Below are 20,392 nucleotides of genomic sequence, written 5' to 3'. Positions count from 1 at the left end.
CCCCCTCCCCCAATCTGCCCTCCTTTCTATCACCCACTTCTTTTATCCCCTTCCCCCCACCCTTTCCTGTAGGGTAAGATAGATTTCTACACCCAGTTAAGTGTGTTTTGTTTGTATCTGCTGTTTTTAAGGGCCCATGGGCCTTCACGGAGCAGGACATATGTTGCTGCTGATCTTTCTGTGATTGGTCATAGGAGAATGTTTAGCATATGTGGAATCTCTAAAGAGTATACACCTTCTTTCTTCAGGAGATGTTTGCTCTATCACTTCATGCTTGCATAGATATGGGAAAGGTGGTGTGGTATCAGTGAAAGGATACTGGAGTTAGAGACAGGAGCCCTGGGTTTGAATCCTTATCCATTTACCAACCTACTAACTCTGTGCCAATGGGGGCATATGGTTTTCCCTCTCTGAGCCTCAGTTTTCCCATTATAAAATGAGAATAATAAGCCTTGTTACTACCATTATCATAGGACATTTGGGAGGAAAGCATTTTGTAACCTATAAAATAGTGTGGAAAATGAGTTGTATATTTTAAATAAACACTTGTACAGAATGAATAGTAATTAATGATAGGGTTTTTTTTGCCAACATTCATTTTTATTTCAAAATAAATAACCAGGCTCCTATACCATTATTTCCTATATATTTCTGCAACACAATGTGCCTAGATTTATGCATGGAAAACAGTGTAGTGGCTATGCACCATACATATTTATTCGACTTTCGTCCCATTTCAATCACTGTATCACAAAACAGCAATAAACAAACCCACAGTTTTACAGAGATAAGTTACAGACAACAAACAAAGAAAACCTATCACAGCTTATTTATTTGGAGAGAGAGAGGAAAAAAAAACATAACTATTACTTGTTTCCACCTCCTTGTTTAAAATGCCTTATAGGATTAAAAAGCAAACCAACCCCCGGCCCCCCCCCCCCCCCCCAGGCAGTTATTTTTTAACTCTGTTTCTTTCATGATCAAGGGTAGAGTGGCAGAAAAATCAGATGTGGCTGGTGAATTTCTTAGAATTCAGAATAGTGATACACACATGACATGTATAGAGATATACAAAGTCTGTAGTCAGTGAGTGGTTTATCTGTTTTGTATAATGGTTATGATGATTTTAAAAAATCCTGAGATGGCTTCTTTTTCACTGCTACTGCCCACCTCCCTCCAATCCCTATTGAGTTTCTGGGTACCTTCTTTTACCATGAGTTACAGGCTCTCCTGGGAGTGCAAATTCATTTTAACATTATCTTTAAAAACATGGATTTGAAAAGTGATCTGATGCCCCTAAAACTAAAGGTTCTTAACCTATTTTTGTATCGCAGTTGGATCCCTTTGGCAGACTAGGAAAGACTGCCTTCTCAGACCCCTTCTCAGAATCACGTTTCTAAATAATTGAAGAAAATGCTACTTTTCAGTTCGAGGTTACTGAAAATAAAGATGCAGTCTTTTTTCCTATCCAAGTTCACACCTCCCCTGACACTTCCCACTGTCATGGATCCCAGGTTAAGAATCCCTGTTCTCCAAGCAATTGTACAGCCATATGGGTCCTCTGAAGGGTAGGAGGAGCACCTTTCTCAAGCAGGTTACTGTGATTTGGGGCTAGTGCCACTAGGGGGCACACTGACCCTTTGGTAGTTTATCTTTGGCCCTTCAAAGTTGTAGTTCCAGTCTAATCCAGCAAGCATTTATTAAGTGTAAGGAACCATGCTAATTGTTGGAGATGTAAAGACAGAAGAGAATGACAAATAATTCCTGACGTTAAGGAGCTTAGTTCTACCAGGCAGACACAAGATGTAAACAAGTGAGCAGACCTCCGATCATTTGAAGAAGAGGGGGAAGCACTAACAACTCTGAGGGATCAGACTACAGAATTCTGTAAACATTTATTAAGCTTTTCCTGAGTACAGAATACAGGGCTAGACATTGCAGAAGATAGAATTTAAATCAGATGTGTTCCCTGTCCTCATGGAGCTTGTAGTCCAGGGTTTTTCAGGAGTTATTAAAGACATAGCCTCATGGAATTTAGAGCAGGAGGAATATTGAGAGCATTTAATCAGCTCAGTGCTTTTACAGGTGAGCAGTCTGAGGCCTAGCGAAGTCCAGTGCTTGTATAAGGCAACAAACTAGTTAGTGTCAAAATTTAAAGTAGGACTTGGGTCTCTTGACTTCTAGGCTAGAGAGAGTTGGACATGTTGATTAGAAATGACTAAATTAGAACAGTCATATTTAGAAATATGTAGTTCTTTAAAGAAAAACAAAACCAATCAGCATAGTAATATCTACAACAACTTGAAATTTATATAAAGAATATAGACAGTATAAGTAACTTAAAGTCTTAAGTGTCATAGTTTCCAAGATTCACTTGCTCTTTGAAAAAGGACTTTGAAAATTGCCTCCAAGTTTTGATCTTCTTTTGACCCAACAGCTCATGATTGTTATTCACCCCTTTTTTTGTTTTCTGGCTCATTGTCCACCCATCTTTCAGCTCCAGGTCTCCCAGAGTTCTCTTTCTACTGGTACGTACTTGGGAAGCACAGCTCATCTTGCTCACTGGATAGTAGGCACCTTGCTTGTTTTCAAGCTGGACCTTAATTAGTCATGAAGATTCTGTTTGGAAATAATGACTCTTAATGCCATGCCAACAGTTTTTTTGGCTACTTCTTTGAAAATGGAGCTTAAAAGTTAGAACAGTGGCCATCTCAGGTGGCCTGTCCAGCCACCCACCCCCAGGCCTTTGACTTGTATTTTTTATTCATTGACCAGGATACTGGGTGCTTGGAAATGCAGGCTTTCTGGCCATGTGTGGTCTTCTTTGTGACTATTCTACCAGCTTCCTGACATCACTGTGAAGCAGCAGCAGTCTACAGCCAAGATTTCTTAAGGAGTTGACTTTTGTAATTAATAATAATAATAACAATGATGATTGTTGATGTTATATAGCACTTTAAAGGTTGCAAAATACTTTGCATATATTAGTTCATTTTGATCCCCACAACAACTCTATGAGTAGGTGGTATTATAAACCCCATTTTACAGATGGGGAAACTGAGTTTGGGATGAGTTAAGTGACTTTGCTTAGGGCTCCGCAGCTAATAAGTGTCTCAGACAAGGTTTTGCCTCCAAGTCCAACATTCTCCACCCTACCATCTAACTGCCTAGAAAGCCAAAACAATTAAGGAAAATTGACCCACACATTATCCATGCCTGACTGCATATGCAACACTTGGCACATATAATTCCTCACCTCTCTTCCACTTCTAAATCCTAGAATGTTTCTGAAGCCAAGCCCAGGGCCAATAAAGAACTATTAGCAGAATTTAACAGTAGTAGCTCATGTATAATGAACACTATAGGGACCAGAACTATGATTTCATTGATTTTGGGAACTTCCAGGTGAAGAAACTCCTCCTACCGATGCAGGCAGATCTGAACCTTCTCTGAAACTGATTTTCTCAAACATCTATTAGTGTTAGAGTCCCCTAGTATACAAAGAGGTTATGTTACAAGGTGTACCCTTGTAAACACATTGTAAGCATCTTCTTTACTATATAGTAATATATCTTTGTGTTATTCCAGAGTGGAGCAATCATATCAGAAGGTGATGACCCTTTGGCATCAGCTGCATGTGAACACCAAAAGTCTTATTTCTTGGCACTATCTGCGGAAGGACATTGATCTTGTACGGAGCTGGAACCTGGAGAAGGTAATTTGATAGATGCCTCTCTCCATATCTTTTTGGGTTGGCTTTGTCAGGAGAATTTCTTTTGGTTCCAGTGGGAAGCCTATCCAGTTGACTGGAAGATCGGGGAGTCAGGAATATTCTTGTGAAAATTTAGTATTAGTAAATGGAAACACCAGTTTATTTGGTTAGGGAAAACAGCAGGTATGGTGGTGAAATATAACATGGATTGACTGGAGTCTTTGAAATGATTTCTCATACTTCCTAGCTTCGATCCTTGGTCCCTGGTGAGTGCCATCAGGTCATGGAGAACCTCCAGACCCACTATGAAGATTTCCTACAAGATAGCAGGGATTCCTCACTCTTCTCAGTGGCTGACCGTCTACGCCTAGAGGAGGAGGTGGATTCTTGTAAAGCACAATACCATCAACTGGCTGAGTCCTTGGAGAATGGTGGGTGTGGGAAGGGTGATCTTAAGAGAGGGACTACCTGACAGGACTCTCTAAACATAGTTCCTTTTTTCTCACTATAAAATCGTGTCTTCTTAACATTTAAGATACATACAGGTTGGGGAAGGCCATATATACATGAAATTTGCAAATCACATTTTGGAAGCACTCCTTTACATGGTGCTCTGTAGTTTATGAAGCACTTTCTTCCCCCAGCCTGGGTAATAGATCATCATAATAATAGGACACACACACACACACACACAATATAGAACTTTACAGATTGCAAAAGGCTTTTCACAACAGCCCTGGGAGGAAAGGTTAAGTAATTGTATCCCTGTTTTACACTGTTCAGTGTACATAGAATTTAGGACCAGATTTTAGCTCTTTGTGTCCCAGCGAAGTCTTTCTTTCTAGAAGAATGCTAGATTGAATCCTGAGTCTCTTGTCTGTCATTTTTAAGAAATCTTATCTTATGCTGGGGGTATGTAGGCTTTGGTTGTTCTCTAGGGTGCCCTCTGATCAACTTCTGTTTATGTCTCTACAGAAGATAAGGATGAGACAGTCGCTAGGATGTACATCTCAGAACTGACAAACATCCGACTCCGTCTGGAGGAGTGTGAGCAGAGGCTAATCAGGCGCATCCAGTCCTCACCTGGCTCCAGGACTGATGAGGATGCTCGGCAAGACAACGCTTTACGCATCGCAGAGCAGGAGGTCAGCCCTAAGAGTGGGCTGAGAGCTGCTTATGTTGGGCTAGTTAGTAGATGGGTGAATTGAAGGTTGTGGGAAGCTGCAGCATTTTGGCAGTCAAAGTGTATGTCTTGAAGAGTTTCCAAAGGGAACTCAAGTCTCCTGTAGCCAGTCTTGAAAATGCCAAATTACTTAAAGAGTTGACTTCTGCTGCTGGAGTAATATAGAATGCTGACTTCCATCATCTTATTTCTAAATGATTCCCTCTCCCTTCAGGAAAAAATACAAATTTTTTGTAAATTGTTCGAGGCTGGCCCATTTTGGCTACTTATTTGCAGAGCTGTAACTAGACGGTTTGGTACCCTGGGCAAGCAATAATAACTAGGCTGGCAAATCAACTTTGTATTGATGAGGTAGAAATAAATACAAAAAGTAAGACAAATGCAGCTGAAGGAGAGAGAATTTATTATTTATAGTGGCACCTAGCTAAAGGTCATTAACAATGCAAACTCATCCGATAACTTCCCATTTTAACTAATCATCCTTAGTAACTAGAACTGCTAAAGGAGTACATGTTTAAAAATGTTGTGCCCTGGTTCCAAGTTTGACCATAATTAATTTCTCTGCTTTTTAGCAAGACTACTCAGTTAGGGCCATGGCAGTGACATGTATGTGGCATGTCAGTATGGTAACGGGCGTAGAGAATTTCTTGGGAAGCCTTGGAGTCAGGTTGATCTGAGGTTACCTTCCACCTCTGACAGATCCTGAATTTGTCGACCTGGAAAAATCCCTTAACCTTTCAATGCCCCAGGGTATTCTCTAAGAATCTAAATTACAGTTGACAGTCTTCATTGGCAAAAGGAATTTCTTTCACCAATGAAATCACACATCCGGATAGCACCTCCTGCTATTCACACACATATACACAAAACAAAATAACACAATTTTCTTTGATGTGTTTAATTTCAGTCATGTAAAATACAAAAATTTGGTGACTCCAGATTTGAATCAAATCAACATATGTTTACTGAGCACCAGCTACCACAAGGCCTTGTGTTATTATATTCAATAGTCAGTAAACATATATTAAGCTCCTACTATATGCCAGGCACTGTGCTAAGCTCCAGGGATACAAATAAGAAAAAGAAAGTTCCTGCCCTCAAAGAGCTTACAATCTAATGGATAAGGACAGTGCACAAAAGGAAGTTAAAAGGGGTGCGTGGTGTGCCAGAGGGTACCTATCCATGGGGCATGATTTTTGTGGAGTTGAAACCAAGCGCAGCAAGTAATGTGAAATGAAGAGTTGGCTGGCAAATTCTGAGCCCTCTGTAAAGAGAGGCTTTGTAAGGAGTTTGTTGCTCTGCTCTTCTGCCCTCCATTCAGAGAGGAGAGGCAACTAAGGGTGTTGAGGTGTGAGTACTGAAGCTGAATCAGTCTGCATGATGATGAAATTTCAGGTGATAAGCTTATAAGTGCTTTACTTGGTCAAGAAAGGAGAGATTTAAGCTGGGCCTGAATGGATGGAAAAGTTGTAATAGATCAAGGGGAGTGTCATTCCTCTGCTTCTCTCATTATCCATTAATGCTTGATGAAGAGTGAGAAACCCATACAATGTGGTTAATATCTGAAACACTTCACCATGGTGAGCCTATGATTTTCTGAAAGTCTATTTTTGTAGTTTCACCCAGAGTCTTATTGTCCAAGCTAAATCTAAACTCTGCATTAAAAAGTTAATTCATATCTTTCCTTAAGGAGCAATAAAAAGGTAGGTGGGGAGAATTAAATCTGTTAATCCCCACTTGTTGTTTTTTCCTATTATTCATTAGTTTTTTTCCTCTATTTTTATCTCTGATTTCTGATAGCATACCCAGGAAGATCTGCAGCAACTGAGGTCTGATTTTGACAACATTTCTACAAGATGTAAAACCTTCCTCCAGCAATCTCCGTCAGGGTCCAGTGTTCCAACCCTTCATTCAGAGCTCAACCTGCTGGTGGAAAAGATGACCCATGTGTATGGTCTTTCCTCTGTCTACTTGGATAAGTGAGTGAGCTGGGACTTTGGTTCTGGGGGCAGCAGTTTGGAGTGGGATCAGAAGCAGAGGGTCCTTATGCACTGTCCTGTCTTTGAATCGGTTAGGAGAAATCCAGGAAGATCTGGGGATGTACAGAGGTTTGGTGATCTTAGCTTCAGGTAAAGAACAACTCCAAGCAGTGTTTAGTTCACAGCATCCCAAGGAAGGGGAAGTCTAAGGCAAGTTGCTGGCTGAATTAGAGAGGTGTGGGGAAAAGCTCTTGAGGATTGTTTCATTATGTTTCTTTAAAAGATTTGGTAGAATCACTGTGTGATGTCTTCCCTTTTGTTAGCAACAAAATAGAAGGTGACAAAGTTTTAAATATAGCACTGAGCTCCAAAAGCTGTTTCCATCTCATTGAACCCTCAGCTCCTTGTGTAGGAGAACAGCCCTTAAACCCATCATTGTATTCACTGATCTTCTAGACTCACATTCTTTTCTCCTGTAAGTGCTGGGTTTTCCACTATACATACATCTTATAAAGTGCTCTCTCCACAACTACCCTGTGAGGTAAGGAAACAAGCAGTATGTTGTAGCTCTATTTTATAGATAAGGGAAGCAAGTTGAAGTGATCCTTACTAAGGCCCTATGGCCTGCACCATAGGCAGAGCCTGGCAGGGCCAGGAACTACAACCCAAGTTTTCTGACTCTGGCTTCAGCATTCTTTCCACTACATCATTTTGTGTCTCCTCAGGTCTGTGTGTGGCATATAGGAAGGACTTAGTCATCATGGACCATAGAGGTCTGGGTGATCTGTTTGAGACAGTCATCATTGTTGAGGCTTGGAGTTATTGTGTCCCTTGCCCCCCTTCTTATTCTTGGGATTACTTACCTAATTTAGGTGTCATGGAACTTCTGTACTCTTCCTTTCCATGACTGGTTAAGCCTGAATGTTTACCCAGTTGGCAATATTTGATCTCTCTTGGTTTCTGACTTAGTTCTGTGGACAGCTTAACATTTATTGTTTTAAATTATATTACAAGTGATACTGAACATCAATATAATCAAACTTGCTTTACAGTCACTTTCAATTAAACAAGTGTGATTCATGACATAAAATGTCATAACCACTCACGTTTCACTGCCTCTAAGTCTTCCTCAAGGTCTTTATCCATTCTCTTTCCTTTTTTCTTTTTATATAGTTGAAGTTAGTATATAACTTGTTCACTTATTTCTGGGTGGCTTTTTTTCTCTGTATTATTTCTTTTTATTATATAGATATATTTTTTTAACATCATTTAAAAAATCTTGAGTTCCAAATTCTCTCCCTTCCTCCTGTCCCTCCCCCCCACTTGAGAAGACAAGTTTTATATAGATTATACATGTGAAGTCGAAGAAACATATTTCCATATTAGCCGTGTTCTGCATTATTTCTTTTTTGTTTAATATTTTTTTTTTTTTTTAGGCAGGGCAATTGGGGTTAGTGACTTGCCCAAGGTCACACAGCTGTAAATGTGTCAAGTGTCTGAGGCTGGATTTGAACTCAGGTGCTCCTGACTCCAAGGCTGGTGCTCTACTCACTGCGCCACCTAGCTGCCCCTTTTGTTTAATATTTTAATTTTTACTAATTACATGTAAAACAATTTCTAACATTTGTTTTTGAAAATTTTGAGTTCCAAACTCTCTCCTTCTCTCCCTCCCATCCCTCTTCCCTGAGAAGGAAAGCAATTTGATATAGACTATACATGTGCAAAACATTTCCATGTTAACCATCTTCTGAATTATTTCTTAAAGGCTTTTCCCTTTTTTTTTTTCCAAGTATTCCTTATAATGATTGATGTATTTAGATAATAGTATTAGGGATTTAGAGCCAGAAGGGACCTTACAAATCCAACCCCATATTTTGTAAATCAGAAAACCAAGTTCTAGAAAGGTGAATGTACTTACCCAAGGTCACATGGGTATTAAGCACCCACGTCCTCTGATTCCAGACACAGTGCTCTTTCCCCAACACCACTGATGGGGACCCAAGAGTTCCATTCATCATTTTTATCAATGACTTAAGATTAAGGCAAAGAATGTATTATCTTGTGCTCTATTCAGTGTATAAACATACATATTCGTTCTTTAGCCAGTGCAGTTAACTCCAAACTGCATCTGAAAATTTCCTGCTTGGTTAATATTCTGGTTATATCCGGTGTATAATATTCCGGTGTTGCTGCGTGTCCTAGGTTCTTGGATGCAGGGTCAGTTTTGTGACAGAAGTAGCATGCTTTACTGCAGCTCTTCTTTGCTTAGTAAATAGGTAATATGATCTGTTTTTGAGTGAATGTGGCTATCTTTACCTTGGTTCAGCTATGATACCAAACATAGATATCAGTCAAGAGAATGTACTTCACACAGCCATTCATAACTGTAACATGTGTTTAAAGTGGATGCACACATGCGTCACTGCTTGTCTGATTTCTTTGAAATCACGGTGTCTTTGTAGCAAAGGTAGTTCTTACTGAGATATTGCTGCGAGGAGCTTCTTTACAACTCGGCCCTGGGAGGTAGTGGAACATCTAGAGTTCAGTGACCTCAGGGGGAAGACTGGCTCTGGGACTACAGGTAGCGGCTAAACCTTTATGGACCTCGTTGTCTTCATCTGTAAGGCACACAGAATACCAAGACAGTTTTCCTCATAGTGTTGTTATAGCTGTGGGAAAAGTGTCTTGTACACTTTAAAAGCAGGATGTAAATATAGGTAGTCATTGAGACTGAGCCTGTGTTCTTATTGGCGGAGAGAATCCTCAAATGAAGAAACTTTCTCAAATTGTCTTCCTTGTCAGAGTCTCAGTTTCCTCAATCTGTAAAATAAAGAGTTGGGACTAGATTATTTCTAGTATTTCTATTCCTCCTAGCTTTTAAAAATTAGAAAATCCCATGTTTTGTTTTGTTTTACTATAGGATTGGTAAAAGTGCAGTGGTCTACTAAGGGAAGTTGTAGAGTCCTTGTTTTCAGAGGATGGGGGTCATTAGAATGGGTGATTTCATTGACATGGGGAACTCTTGGATGAGGAAACTCCCTCTATCAATGTGGGTTCATCCTTTCTCTGCCACTTCTGGTCTCAGGGAGTTGCTCAGAGCACTGAGAAGTTTGGTGTGTATCCGAGGCAAGTAGGTCATCTTGGCTCCGACGCCGTCTGTCTCTCCGTGACATCTTATCGCCTCTAAAGAATGTCAGTTGTTGTTATTACCCCTCTCTGTGTATTTATTGTGTGTGCTTTTTAGAACTCACAGTGCTCTTTTCTCATCTATCCCTGGCAGACTGAAGACAGTTGATGTTATAGTCCGGAGTATCCAAGGAGCCGAGCTTTTAGTCAAAGGATATGAAATCAAGCTGAGTCAGGAAGAAGCTGTGCCAGCAGATCTCTCAGCTCTGCAGTCTCACAGGGCTGCTTTAGAGGTTAGTCATGATGACTCTTCACCTTGCACATCCATGGTGTGGCTTCATTAACATTGTCAAACCGTAATGACAGTGATGGCTCCAAAGAGAGGGAGATTTCAGTGTCTGTAGCTGGAAAGATATGGCCTTCTGAGACCCTGATATTCTTGCAATGCCCCTGCCCCAACCCATAAAACTGTCATTGGATCTTTGTTTTCATTATTTCTGACAAGGCATATTCATGTGGCTGTTTTGTTGCCCAGTGATCCTTCAGAAGGGCATGGGCTCCTGAACTGTGAATACAATCTGTGGCCAGCTCTCAGCCAAGTCTGTGTCTTTTTCCATGGTTTCCTTGGTCCTACGCAATCTGTATTTCACCTCTTGGGAAGAACGTTGAGGCCGCCATGCCATGACTAATCATCTATATATTTTTGTAGCAATGGCTCAGTGATGTAAAGGACAAGAACTCGGTTTTCTTGGTGCTGGATGAAGAAATTGCCAAAGCCAAAATGGTGGCAGAGCAGCTGTGCCGCCTCACGCCTGAGTGTAGCCTGGACCTGGAGCGGTGCCAAGAGAGGGGGGCCCAGCTGCAGGAGCGCTGGCACAGAGTTGGTGCCCAGATAGAGAGCCGGTGAGTAGGAGGGGCTCCCATCTCCCCTGCTGCACAACGTTGAGAGTGTGAGTGGGATAACTGCCAGGAAGTTCTGACCCTGTCTGGAAGGGGGAGCAGGGGGAGGCTGGGAGAATTGGGGTAATGAAGATTTTGGAAAAGGAATGGAAACGAGCTAGCACTACTATACCAACAAGAAATATGCATTTCACAGTGAGGATCCCTAGAAATGCCTTTCCCAATGGTCAGCAGCCTTCTCTAGACCAGATGCCTCTTCACCTCTATGCTGGTTACCTTGCTGTTGGTAGGGAATAAACATGTAGGCTGGGCCTATTAAAACTTACTGACTAGAGTTTTCTAACCCATAACATTTTCTTAAGGCTAGAATTATTGTATCACCTTAAAATAAAAACATGAACCTCTTTTCAGAGATTCTTTTTCCTAGTTTGTGCTGACTTCAGTACCTATAAAATCTGGCATTTTTTCCACTAGCTGATTGCAAGCCCTCTGCAGTTTAGCAGATGTTCTTCAAGAAATTAGGTAGGGGGGAAAAACATCACCCTGAAGCCTCCCTGGTTTCTATGCCTCTCTGAACTAAGCTAGCAGACACCAGGCAATCTGTTACCAGTCCTGGTGGTTGTTAGGCACTTCCAGAGTTGATGCTCTGCTGGCAGAGTCCCTAAGAAACCAGGCCCATGTCTGTACCTTGATAATGGGCTATTGATATAGGACTTTACACCAATGGAGGGTTCAGAATTTATGTTTTTCAAAAATTCTAGAGTATACATTATTCTCTTTTGACAAATAAGTGTGCCAATCCAAGATTCCATTCCCGATGTTTAGTTTCACTTCTTCATGTTACTTTCAGTCCTTCTTTTGGGTGACAGTCAATCAGTAAGCATTTATTAAACACATACAATGTGCTAGGCCTTGTGCTAAGTGCTAGGGATACAGAAAGAGGCTCAGAATAGTCCTTACCCTCGAAAAACTCACAATCGAATGGGGGAGACAACAAATATATACATACAAGCTATATACAGGATTAATAGGATATAATTAACAGAGGGAAGCCACCAAAATTAAGAAGAGTTGGAAGAGATTTCCCGTACAAGAGATTTCCCGTATCTCGCACCTCATCTCTGCCTCTGGCCTCCCTGGCTTTCTTTAAGTTCCAACTAAAACTTGGATTTTAGTTGGAACTTAAAGAAAGCCAGGGAGGCCAGAGGCAGAGATGAGGTGCGAGATCACTCCAGGCATGGAGCCAGCCAGAGCAAATGTCCAGAACCAAGAGATTAAGTATCTTGTTCATGAAACAGCAAGGGTTCTAGTGTTACTTGATTGAAAGGACATGGTGTCTGCCAGAGAGGAGAAAGGGGGCATATTTGAGAGATATTGCAAAGGCGAAATCAACAGGCCTTGGAAACAGCTTGGATATGGGGGAATAAGAGTGAGGTGTCCATGGTGACACCTAGGCTGCGAGCCAGAGGGACTGGGAGGATGGGGTTGCCCACTACAGTAATAGAGAAGGTGGGATTTAGGGGGAAAGATAATGAGTTCAGTTTTGGGCATGTATAGTTTAAGATTTCTACTGTATGTCTATGGACATACAGTGTGAGATATCTGAAAGGATAGTTGGAGATGCAAGATTGGAGGTCAGCAGAGAGATTACAGCTGGATAGGTAGATTTGATAATCATCATCATAGAGATGGTAATTATAGGAGCTGATGAGATCAGCAAGTGAAGAGGGAAAAGAGAAGAAGGCCCAGGAAAGAACCCAGAGGGACATCCATGGTTAGAGGGCATGCTCTGGAGGACAGTCTAGCAAAAGAGAAAGGAGCAGAAAGATAGTAGGAGGAGAATCAGGAGAGAATTAAGTCCTGAAAACCTAGAGAGAAAAGAGTTCCAAGGAGGAAAGAGTGCTTAATGGTGTCAAAGGCTACAGAGAGGTCAAGGAGAATGAGGATTGAGAAAAGACAGCTTGGATTTAGCAGCTTTGGGCTAGGTTTGGATCAGAAGGATTGACTACTCTATCGAGGCCAGGTTGTATATGTATGCATAGGTCAGTATCTGAAGCAGAAGTAATTCCCAAGGATTGGACCTTCTCCATGGGCTAGGTGGAGTGAGTTCCTGTGGTACTTACTTTGATACTTCCATAGATCAGGGCCTTGTTGGTTTAGGGCCTCTTTCCACTGGTGCTCTTATTGTTCTAGAAGCGACATTACCGAATAGGTATGATCTGTTAGGCTAACACAGAGAGACACTATTGTTCCTTTGCCTTCTGCAATATTGTGAGTCCTGATCCCAACTTATAGATCAGGATTTAGGAGTATAGATGAAAATAACAGCTGCTGCTGACACTAGGAGGTAATCTCACACGAAGTATAGAATTCACCAGGTTTGTGGTTGACTACCAGGCCTATGATGTAGTTTCAAGGGCTTATCTGTCTGCTGCTGCTATTTTTAATATCTCAAAGGAAGCAGTCACTTGAAGAGGTGGCAGCTATTTCTGCTTCCTTGGCCCTGGAAAATACAAAATATTCAAGCCTTTGGATTTTAAGTCAGAGTACCTGGATTCAAATCCTGGTTCTGATGTTTGAACTAGCTATATCACCTTAGACAAATCATTTCTTTTTTGTGGCTGTCAATGTCCTCATCTATAAAGTGAGGACATTGAATTATAGGATTTCTAAGGTTCCCAGCTCTAGTTCCACATCCTACCATCAAATGAAATAGTCCATTGTCCTCACCCTTGCATCTGAGATCTCCATGGACCTCCCTATGAATGGCCTGAGCCAGAGAGGGAAATAGCCCCAAAATATGTGATGATTACTAATTTCTTTTTGCTTACAGACAATCTGAACTAGAGAGCATCCAAGAAGTGCTAGGGGATTACCGGGCCTGCCATGGAGCACTCATCCAGTGGATCGAGGAGACCACTGCTCAGCAAGAGGTGATGAAGCCAGGTCAGGCAGAGGATAGCCGAGTGCTATCAGAGCAGCTCAGCCAGCAGACCGTGAGTATAGCACTTCTTTCTCTTTTCTGACTAAATTGATTTGTTGCATTTTTCCAGGACAGAGAAGAAATATGGGGAAAGCTGTTGGGAACAACTTCTTAGTAATAATTTGTCAACTAAATTGTGAAATTTTGTTATAGGCTTTGGTTGCAGAAATTGAGAGGAATCAGGCAAAACTAGACCAGTGTCAGAAGTTTTCCCAGCAGTACTCTGCCAGTGTGAAGGTAACTATGCATTCCTTATCTGGAACTAAAAAATCTAAGGCCTGACATTGTTACCCATGGGTCCCATTCATTAGCAAATGATAAAAAAAAGTTCTTCTTGAGAGAGGTCCTATCTCCTTTTGATTTCATGGGATTTCCCTTTTGGAAGGGACCTCAAACATCATCTAGTCTAACCCCTATCTCAAATAGGTAAATTCTTCTGCTGTATCCAAAAGAAGTGGTCCTACAGTTTCTACTTCATACTCTTCAGTAATTGTGGACTCACTACTTACTAAGGCAGTCCATTTTTGGACAACTTCTTTTGGAGAAGTTCTTTCTTATATCATCCTTCCAAAATTTGCCTCTCTCTAATTTTTGCCCATTGGCAGATCATACTTGAAAATAACTGTCGTGTCTCATCACAAGGTTTCTCTTTAGTTTACTTCACCTGTCATATCATGTAGTTTCATATCTCCTCTCCATACTCATTCCCTTCCCCTATACACACTCTAGCTCCTCAGGGTCTAGACCTAAGCATGGCACTCTGGACAATATCTGATCAGGTTATAGGAGAGAGAGATGGTCTCCTCCCACTAGATAAGCTATTTCTTCATGCAGCCTCAAAGTGTGTTAGTTTTTTTGGAGTTTTTAATCAGACTCTTGGGGCAGAAGGAGCTGGCATAATTTTAGAATGCTCCATGGAAGAAGTGAGTTTTTTGTTATGGAGTTATTAAAGTCTTAGGTACAAGGAATGAATCTCTGTACTTTCTTCCTTGCCCCTCTTCCTTCTAGGACTATGAATTACAACTAATGACATACCGAGCTTTTGTGGAATCTCAGCAGAAATCCCCTGGGAAGCGCCGGCGCATGCTTTCCTCATCTGATGCAATCACACAGGAGGTGAGAAGTGATGGGCTTGAGTTTTCCCTTTTCATCTCTGAAATGTCCCCACCACTCCAAAGGGTAGAGTCAGGAGGGAAAGAAATTATCCATCCGATGGGAGAGTTGGATTCATCTGTGCTTCACTGCTTACTGTAGGACCTACCTACCCCCCAAACTTTTTCTGTTGAATATGAAAACTGACCCTTCACCAGTTTGGTGCCAACATATATAAAATACACGTATGTGGAGCTCACTTGGGGTAGGTGAGGGGTGGGGTGGGGAACATGACTTGAGTGTGGCATAGTTATATGTTCTGGGATGTGGCCCACCTTTGAGGAGGCCAGGAAAAGGATTGTTCTGGTACCATCCACAGCCTTGCTGGGAGCAGGGGCAGGCAGCATCCAGAACCACAAAGTTTGGGTAGGCTCTCCTCTAGTCTTTATGAGAGGTATTGGACTAGAATGATACCTGTCTGCCTCCCCTCAGATATCTCTGATGTAGGGGCATGAGTGTGGGTGCCAAATGAAGAGCTGTTTGCCTGCTTCCTCTCAAGGGGTAGGGTAGCCCATGGCTTATACTCAGCAGCTTAGTCTTTTCTCATAAAAGGCCATGATGGTTAGGAAGTAAACTCATTTATCCAAGCAAAACAGTAAACAGAAGTTAGAGAAGTTATTCAGACTAGAATAGACTAAAGAATGCATAATGGTAAAAGGACTCTTTCACTGGAACTGAGATGAAAGGAAATGACCTCACCAATGGAAGACCTCTGCTTTCTCAGTTGGTTAGAAATCATGCCCTTTTAGGTATAGATAGTACAGGTCACAGAGCTATTCCTACTGAAAATTTCCCTACTCTTGGGAGGAAGCAGGAATACACTTACTTGCTATAAGTATATTTTAAATTTCTGGTCCAAGATCTACACAAATTATTGTTTAAAATATAGTTCATGGACTTGAGGACTCGGTACACAGCCCTGGTGACCTTAACAACCCAGCATGTGAAATATATCAGCGATGCACTTCGGCGTCTAGAAGAGGAGGAGGTGAGTACAGTCTGACCTGCTTTCCCTTGAAAGGACAATTAAAAACCATATTTTTAGGGGGAGAGTATGTAGTCTCCCTGTAAAAGCTCGAGAGTCACAATATCTTGTTCTAGGACTGCCATTGAATCTAGATGCTTCTTTTTAACTTCTCCTTATCTCCATTTCTCCACTTGTACATTTGAAATCATTGTGAAAATGGACACAATGTTGTTTTTGTGGGACTTTTATCAAATCAACAGATAATTTATGGAGTGCTATTATGTGGTAGGCACTGTGCTTTGCAAAATGTGCTATCCCAAATAAATGGTTTGTTGCCAACTCCTGTCCTCTAAATCGTCTCCTGTTCCCAAACCCTGTTAAACAGCTGAGTGTATACTGTAAACTTTCACCAAATAGTTTCTGAGTATTAACTGATTTGATTGGGGCATGGGGCTTCTCAGGTGGCCACTGATTCACTAGTTGAATTAGTTTTGCTATAATAAGTCTGGGGTCAAAACAGTGTAACAACAGCATTGACGTCAACTCTGTTGCTCATTTTTCCATTCTAGAAAGTGGTGGAAGAGGAAAAGCAAGAACATGTGGAGAAGGTGAAAGATCTTCTAGTCTGGGTGTCTGCCTTAGCAAGGAGCCCACAAGGAAAAGCCACTTCATCCCAGGGCAAAGAATTGATAGACATTGAAAAATCCATTTTAGAACAACAGGTTGGTGATTCTGTCATCTCCCTGCTCTAAAGTAACAGATTGTGTTTATTTTGATAAATAACAATTCACACATTTCAGACTCAGAATCACAGGTTGTTAGAGTTAGACATGATCTGATAGATCACTTCATCAGATGCCCTCACTTTACAGAGGAAGAAACTGAAGGCCAGTGAGGAGGAGGTTTGATTTGCCCAGGGTCTAGCAAGTGGCAGAGCCAGTAGTTGAAACCCAAATTTTTTAACTCCAAGTCTAGCATTCTTTTTGTTATGCTACTTTATTATCGATGCTCCATCTTCATTGCGATGTTTGATCATAATACTATAGACACACCCCCACCGGCCCAGACCCAAGGTGAGTTAAGTATAACTTGGAGGTGATACAATCAGTAATCTACACCACTAGGCTAAGTACAGCCCTTTATGTATAGTGTCTTTATGTTTTAGGGTCATTGCAGTTCCTTCTAGATTCTTCAAGATCCTTGGGTCACAAGACTTAATTTTCCATTCATGTAGGTTCTGACTGAAGAGCTGGCAACCAAAAAGGAACAAGTCTCTGAGGCCATCAAAACTTCACAAATCTTCTTAGCCAAACATGGCCACAAGTGAGTATGAATGAAGCGTGTATAAGTGTTTAATGTTTATTAAGCATGTGACAGGTGCTGTCCTAAGCACTAGGGATACAAATATGAAAGTGAGACAGTCCCTGCCTTCAAGGGCCTAACACTCAAATGGGGAAGACAATCTGTACAAGAAAATGATGGCCAAGGGAGGATCGGGAAGTCACTGGTATGATGGCGGGTCGGGGATTGTTTTGTTCTTCCCAGAGGCAATGTTGGTTTCATTATTGTTCTCATAGTGTCAGGTGGAAAGAGGTAGTGCCAGGATGGGAGATGTAGAAGGGGAGATCCCAACGAGTTCAGAGCTAAGTCGCTGAGCTCTGGCCAGAGCTGGTCTGTGGTGGCTGTCCAGTGACGTGTCACTTGCTGCCATAGGTGCCTAAGTGTTGAAGGTTAGGGAACAGAGGGATACCTAAAACGAGGAAAAGATACCTCCACCTGGAAGTTAATCCATAAACTAATGATAGCCTCACATTTCTCTAGCATTTGATTGGGTTTAGACATTATAAGGGAAGCTTCCCAATATTCTTTAAGTAAGAGGTGTGAGACTATTCCCATTTTGCACATGAGCAAACTAAAAGTCAGAGGTTAAGTGACTTGCTCTTGGCCACACAGTAAGTTTCTGAGTACAGATTTAAACCTACATCTTCTGATCTCAAATTTAATGCTCTTTTTACTGTCCCATGCAGTGCTAGGCACATAATAAGTACTCTGCAAAAAAAAAAAGTTAAAATCTAGATCTGGTTTTCTTAAAGGGGGCCAAGAGTAGGTTTCAGGACACATGCATGAACTTGGATGGAAAAAAGTTAGTTATTTTTGTTAACCTCTAATTGAAACATAAGATTTCCTTCATTTATTTGAAAGCATGATTCTGAGAAGGGGTCCATAAGCTTCACCAGATGATCCAAGGGGTCCAGAACACAAAAAAGTGTAAAAACCCCTGCTCTAGATGGAGAGCAGACTGGTTAACCCAAATGTTCTATTGGCAATTGGATTCTATCTTAGTCTGATTCCTGAGGCCTTTTATCTAATGTCCTTTTAATGTCTGTGGTCTGAGGGAAAGGGAACAAGCATTTGTTAAGCATCTACTTACTATGGTAAGTCTAAGGGAAAGGGAACAAGCATTTGTTAAGCATCTGCTTACTATGTGCCACACACTGCATTCAGTGCTTTACAAATATCTCATTTGATTCCCACATGACTGTGAAGTAAGGTACTATTATTATCCCCTTTTTATAGATGAGGAAACTGTGGTAGTGAGAGGTTAAATGACTCATCCAGGTCCACACAGCTAGTAAATGAGGTTGAATTTGAACTCAGGTCTTCCTGACTTCAAGCCCAGCACTTGCTTTCTCTACTGTACTTGTTCTAGGTCCTTAGACTGTTGAATTTGAAAAAACTGAGAGAGAAAAGAATTATGTACTGATAATCCAGAAGCATAATTGTGCCTTCAGGGGGCTGATTTGTGGCCAAAAGCTTCAGGCTATTTTCATCAGATTATAGTCTTTCAGCAGAGTCCGACATTATTAAGAGCACACCTGGGTTCTTCTGTAACTTCATCATAAGCCTCTCCTTGCTTTCTTCCAGGCTGTGCGACCAGGAGAAAGAGCAAATTTCTGAGCAGCTGGAGGCCCTGAAGACAACTTACCAGGAGCTGTGTGATGGCTCAGCCCGTCAGCTTCAGCAGCTTCAGGGCCAGCTGGCCCAAAAGACAGAGCAAAAGGTACTTGTGCGTTGCTACCCAGATAGCAGGAGGTTACATCTATGTGCAGTGGGCAACAGACTTTGATGGTTTGAGCTCATATTCTTCAGCCTTTCATTGCTAGTTTGCTGTTAATTTTTAACTTCACATTAGCAATCTAATGTCTCTTACATTTTTTTGGAGGGGGGTGTGGAGTTCAGTAATGTGTTGGTCAGTCAAGAGAACCAGACTGAGTTCAGGGAATTTCCCAGGACCCATTTAGGTTCCTTCCTGTAGGTCATTTTGTAGTTGATTGTGATTATTGGCATCATTAATTTCTAGGGCCATGTTTGATCTTAAGCCATGCTGAATTAGAGAACCCCCAGGTTCTTCTTTTGGAATATTTTCATTCAACCCTCTCTTGGAAGGACTGTCCCCTCTGTGTGTTCTCTTAGTTCCTTCATGGGTTGAGTGGGCAACCTGGAGCTTGAAACATCACCGATTGGACTGACTTCACTGACTGAGACACTGAACCTCCCTCCTCCCTTATCCATGCTCACCCCATCACATGGCATCTTCATCCGTCTCCATCACTTGTTAATTTCCCAGGCCAGGTGAAGGGGTTGGAGCTCTTGTTGGTTGTCATAAGTCCTTCATGGGTATCTGTTGTGTGTATGTAAGCTTACCATATTATATACATGTGTCTCTGGGATATTTATGTGCATTTGCCTGCTTGTTTCTTATGTTGTGAAGCAATGAACAACTTTGGATTTGGGATTTGGCTAAGATCTCTCCTTACTCCATGATGAAATTTGGCCTGGGTAATCTTCCAAATGAATAGAGGGAAGGAATCATTAGTCTTCCTAATCGCTTTGATGTTCAGAGAGAGCCCACCTCAACTTGGATCTCCAGATGCCAGATTTTTATAGCAAGAATTAAAATGACAATGTCACTAGTACTTTATCCAAAATAGGAAAATTATGGGCAAGTTTTTCTTCTCTCTGTGAGGGACCATGCCTAACGATGGCTTCGTTGCTTCACCATATAAAGGAGAATGTAAACAATTTTAACAGTTGCTTGCTGAGAACATCTGATTCTGATTTTATAAGGTTATGAAATGGAAAAAACAAAAACTTCTCTCCTCCCCTTCAAAATACAAGCTGCTGAGCACCATTATATTGAGCATGATGTGTCTCTCTGTACTGTTTGTGTGTTTCATGTGAAGTATTGTTATGATTAACTGACATCCTTGCTTACAAGTTTCACTAACCCCCTGGAGTTTAAACACAAATACACAAAGAGAAAAAGAGGACGACCTGTTTGGGGTTCTATTTTTTGCAAAAGCAAAACAGTCGCATGCTGGACGCTAAC

At 41.4% G+C, this 20,392-nt stretch overlaps 1 protein-coding gene across 1 annotated transcript in view; it reads left to right on the top strand.

The window, feature by feature from the left end:
- Positions 1-20,392, top strand: part of MACF1 (microtubule actin crosslinking factor 1) — a 312,647-nt gene that overhangs the window by 136,919 nt on the left and 155,336 nt on the right. The window contains exons 24-36 of the mRNA XM_036746382.1: positions 3,589-3,715; positions 3,960-4,143; positions 4,688-4,857; positions 6,696-6,874; positions 10,155-10,293; positions 10,710-10,903; positions 13,734-13,896; positions 14,037-14,120; positions 14,892-14,999; positions 15,925-16,023; positions 16,572-16,724; positions 17,237-17,325; positions 18,928-19,063. Of these exons, the coding sequence (XP_036602277.1) occupies positions 3,589-3,715; positions 3,960-4,143; positions 4,688-4,857; positions 6,696-6,874; positions 10,155-10,293; positions 10,710-10,903; positions 13,734-13,896; positions 14,037-14,120; positions 14,892-14,999; positions 15,925-16,023; positions 16,572-16,724; positions 17,237-17,325; positions 18,928-19,063 (1,825 nt within the window). The remainder of the gene's footprint in view (positions 1-3,588; positions 3,716-3,959; positions 4,144-4,687; positions 4,858-6,695; positions 6,875-10,154; positions 10,294-10,709; positions 10,904-13,733; positions 13,897-14,036; positions 14,121-14,891; positions 15,000-15,924; positions 16,024-16,571; positions 16,725-17,236; positions 17,326-18,927; positions 19,064-20,392) is intronic.

The sequence above is a fragment of the Trichosurus vulpecula genome, chromosome 2, assembly GCF_011100635.1.
Source record: "Trichosurus vulpecula isolate mTriVul1 chromosome 2, mTriVul1.pri, whole genome shotgun sequence".
NCBI classification, from domain to species: Eukaryota; Metazoa; Chordata; class Mammalia; order Diprotodontia; family Phalangeridae; genus Trichosurus; species Trichosurus vulpecula.
This window is presented reverse-complemented; position numbering and strand designations above follow the sequence as displayed.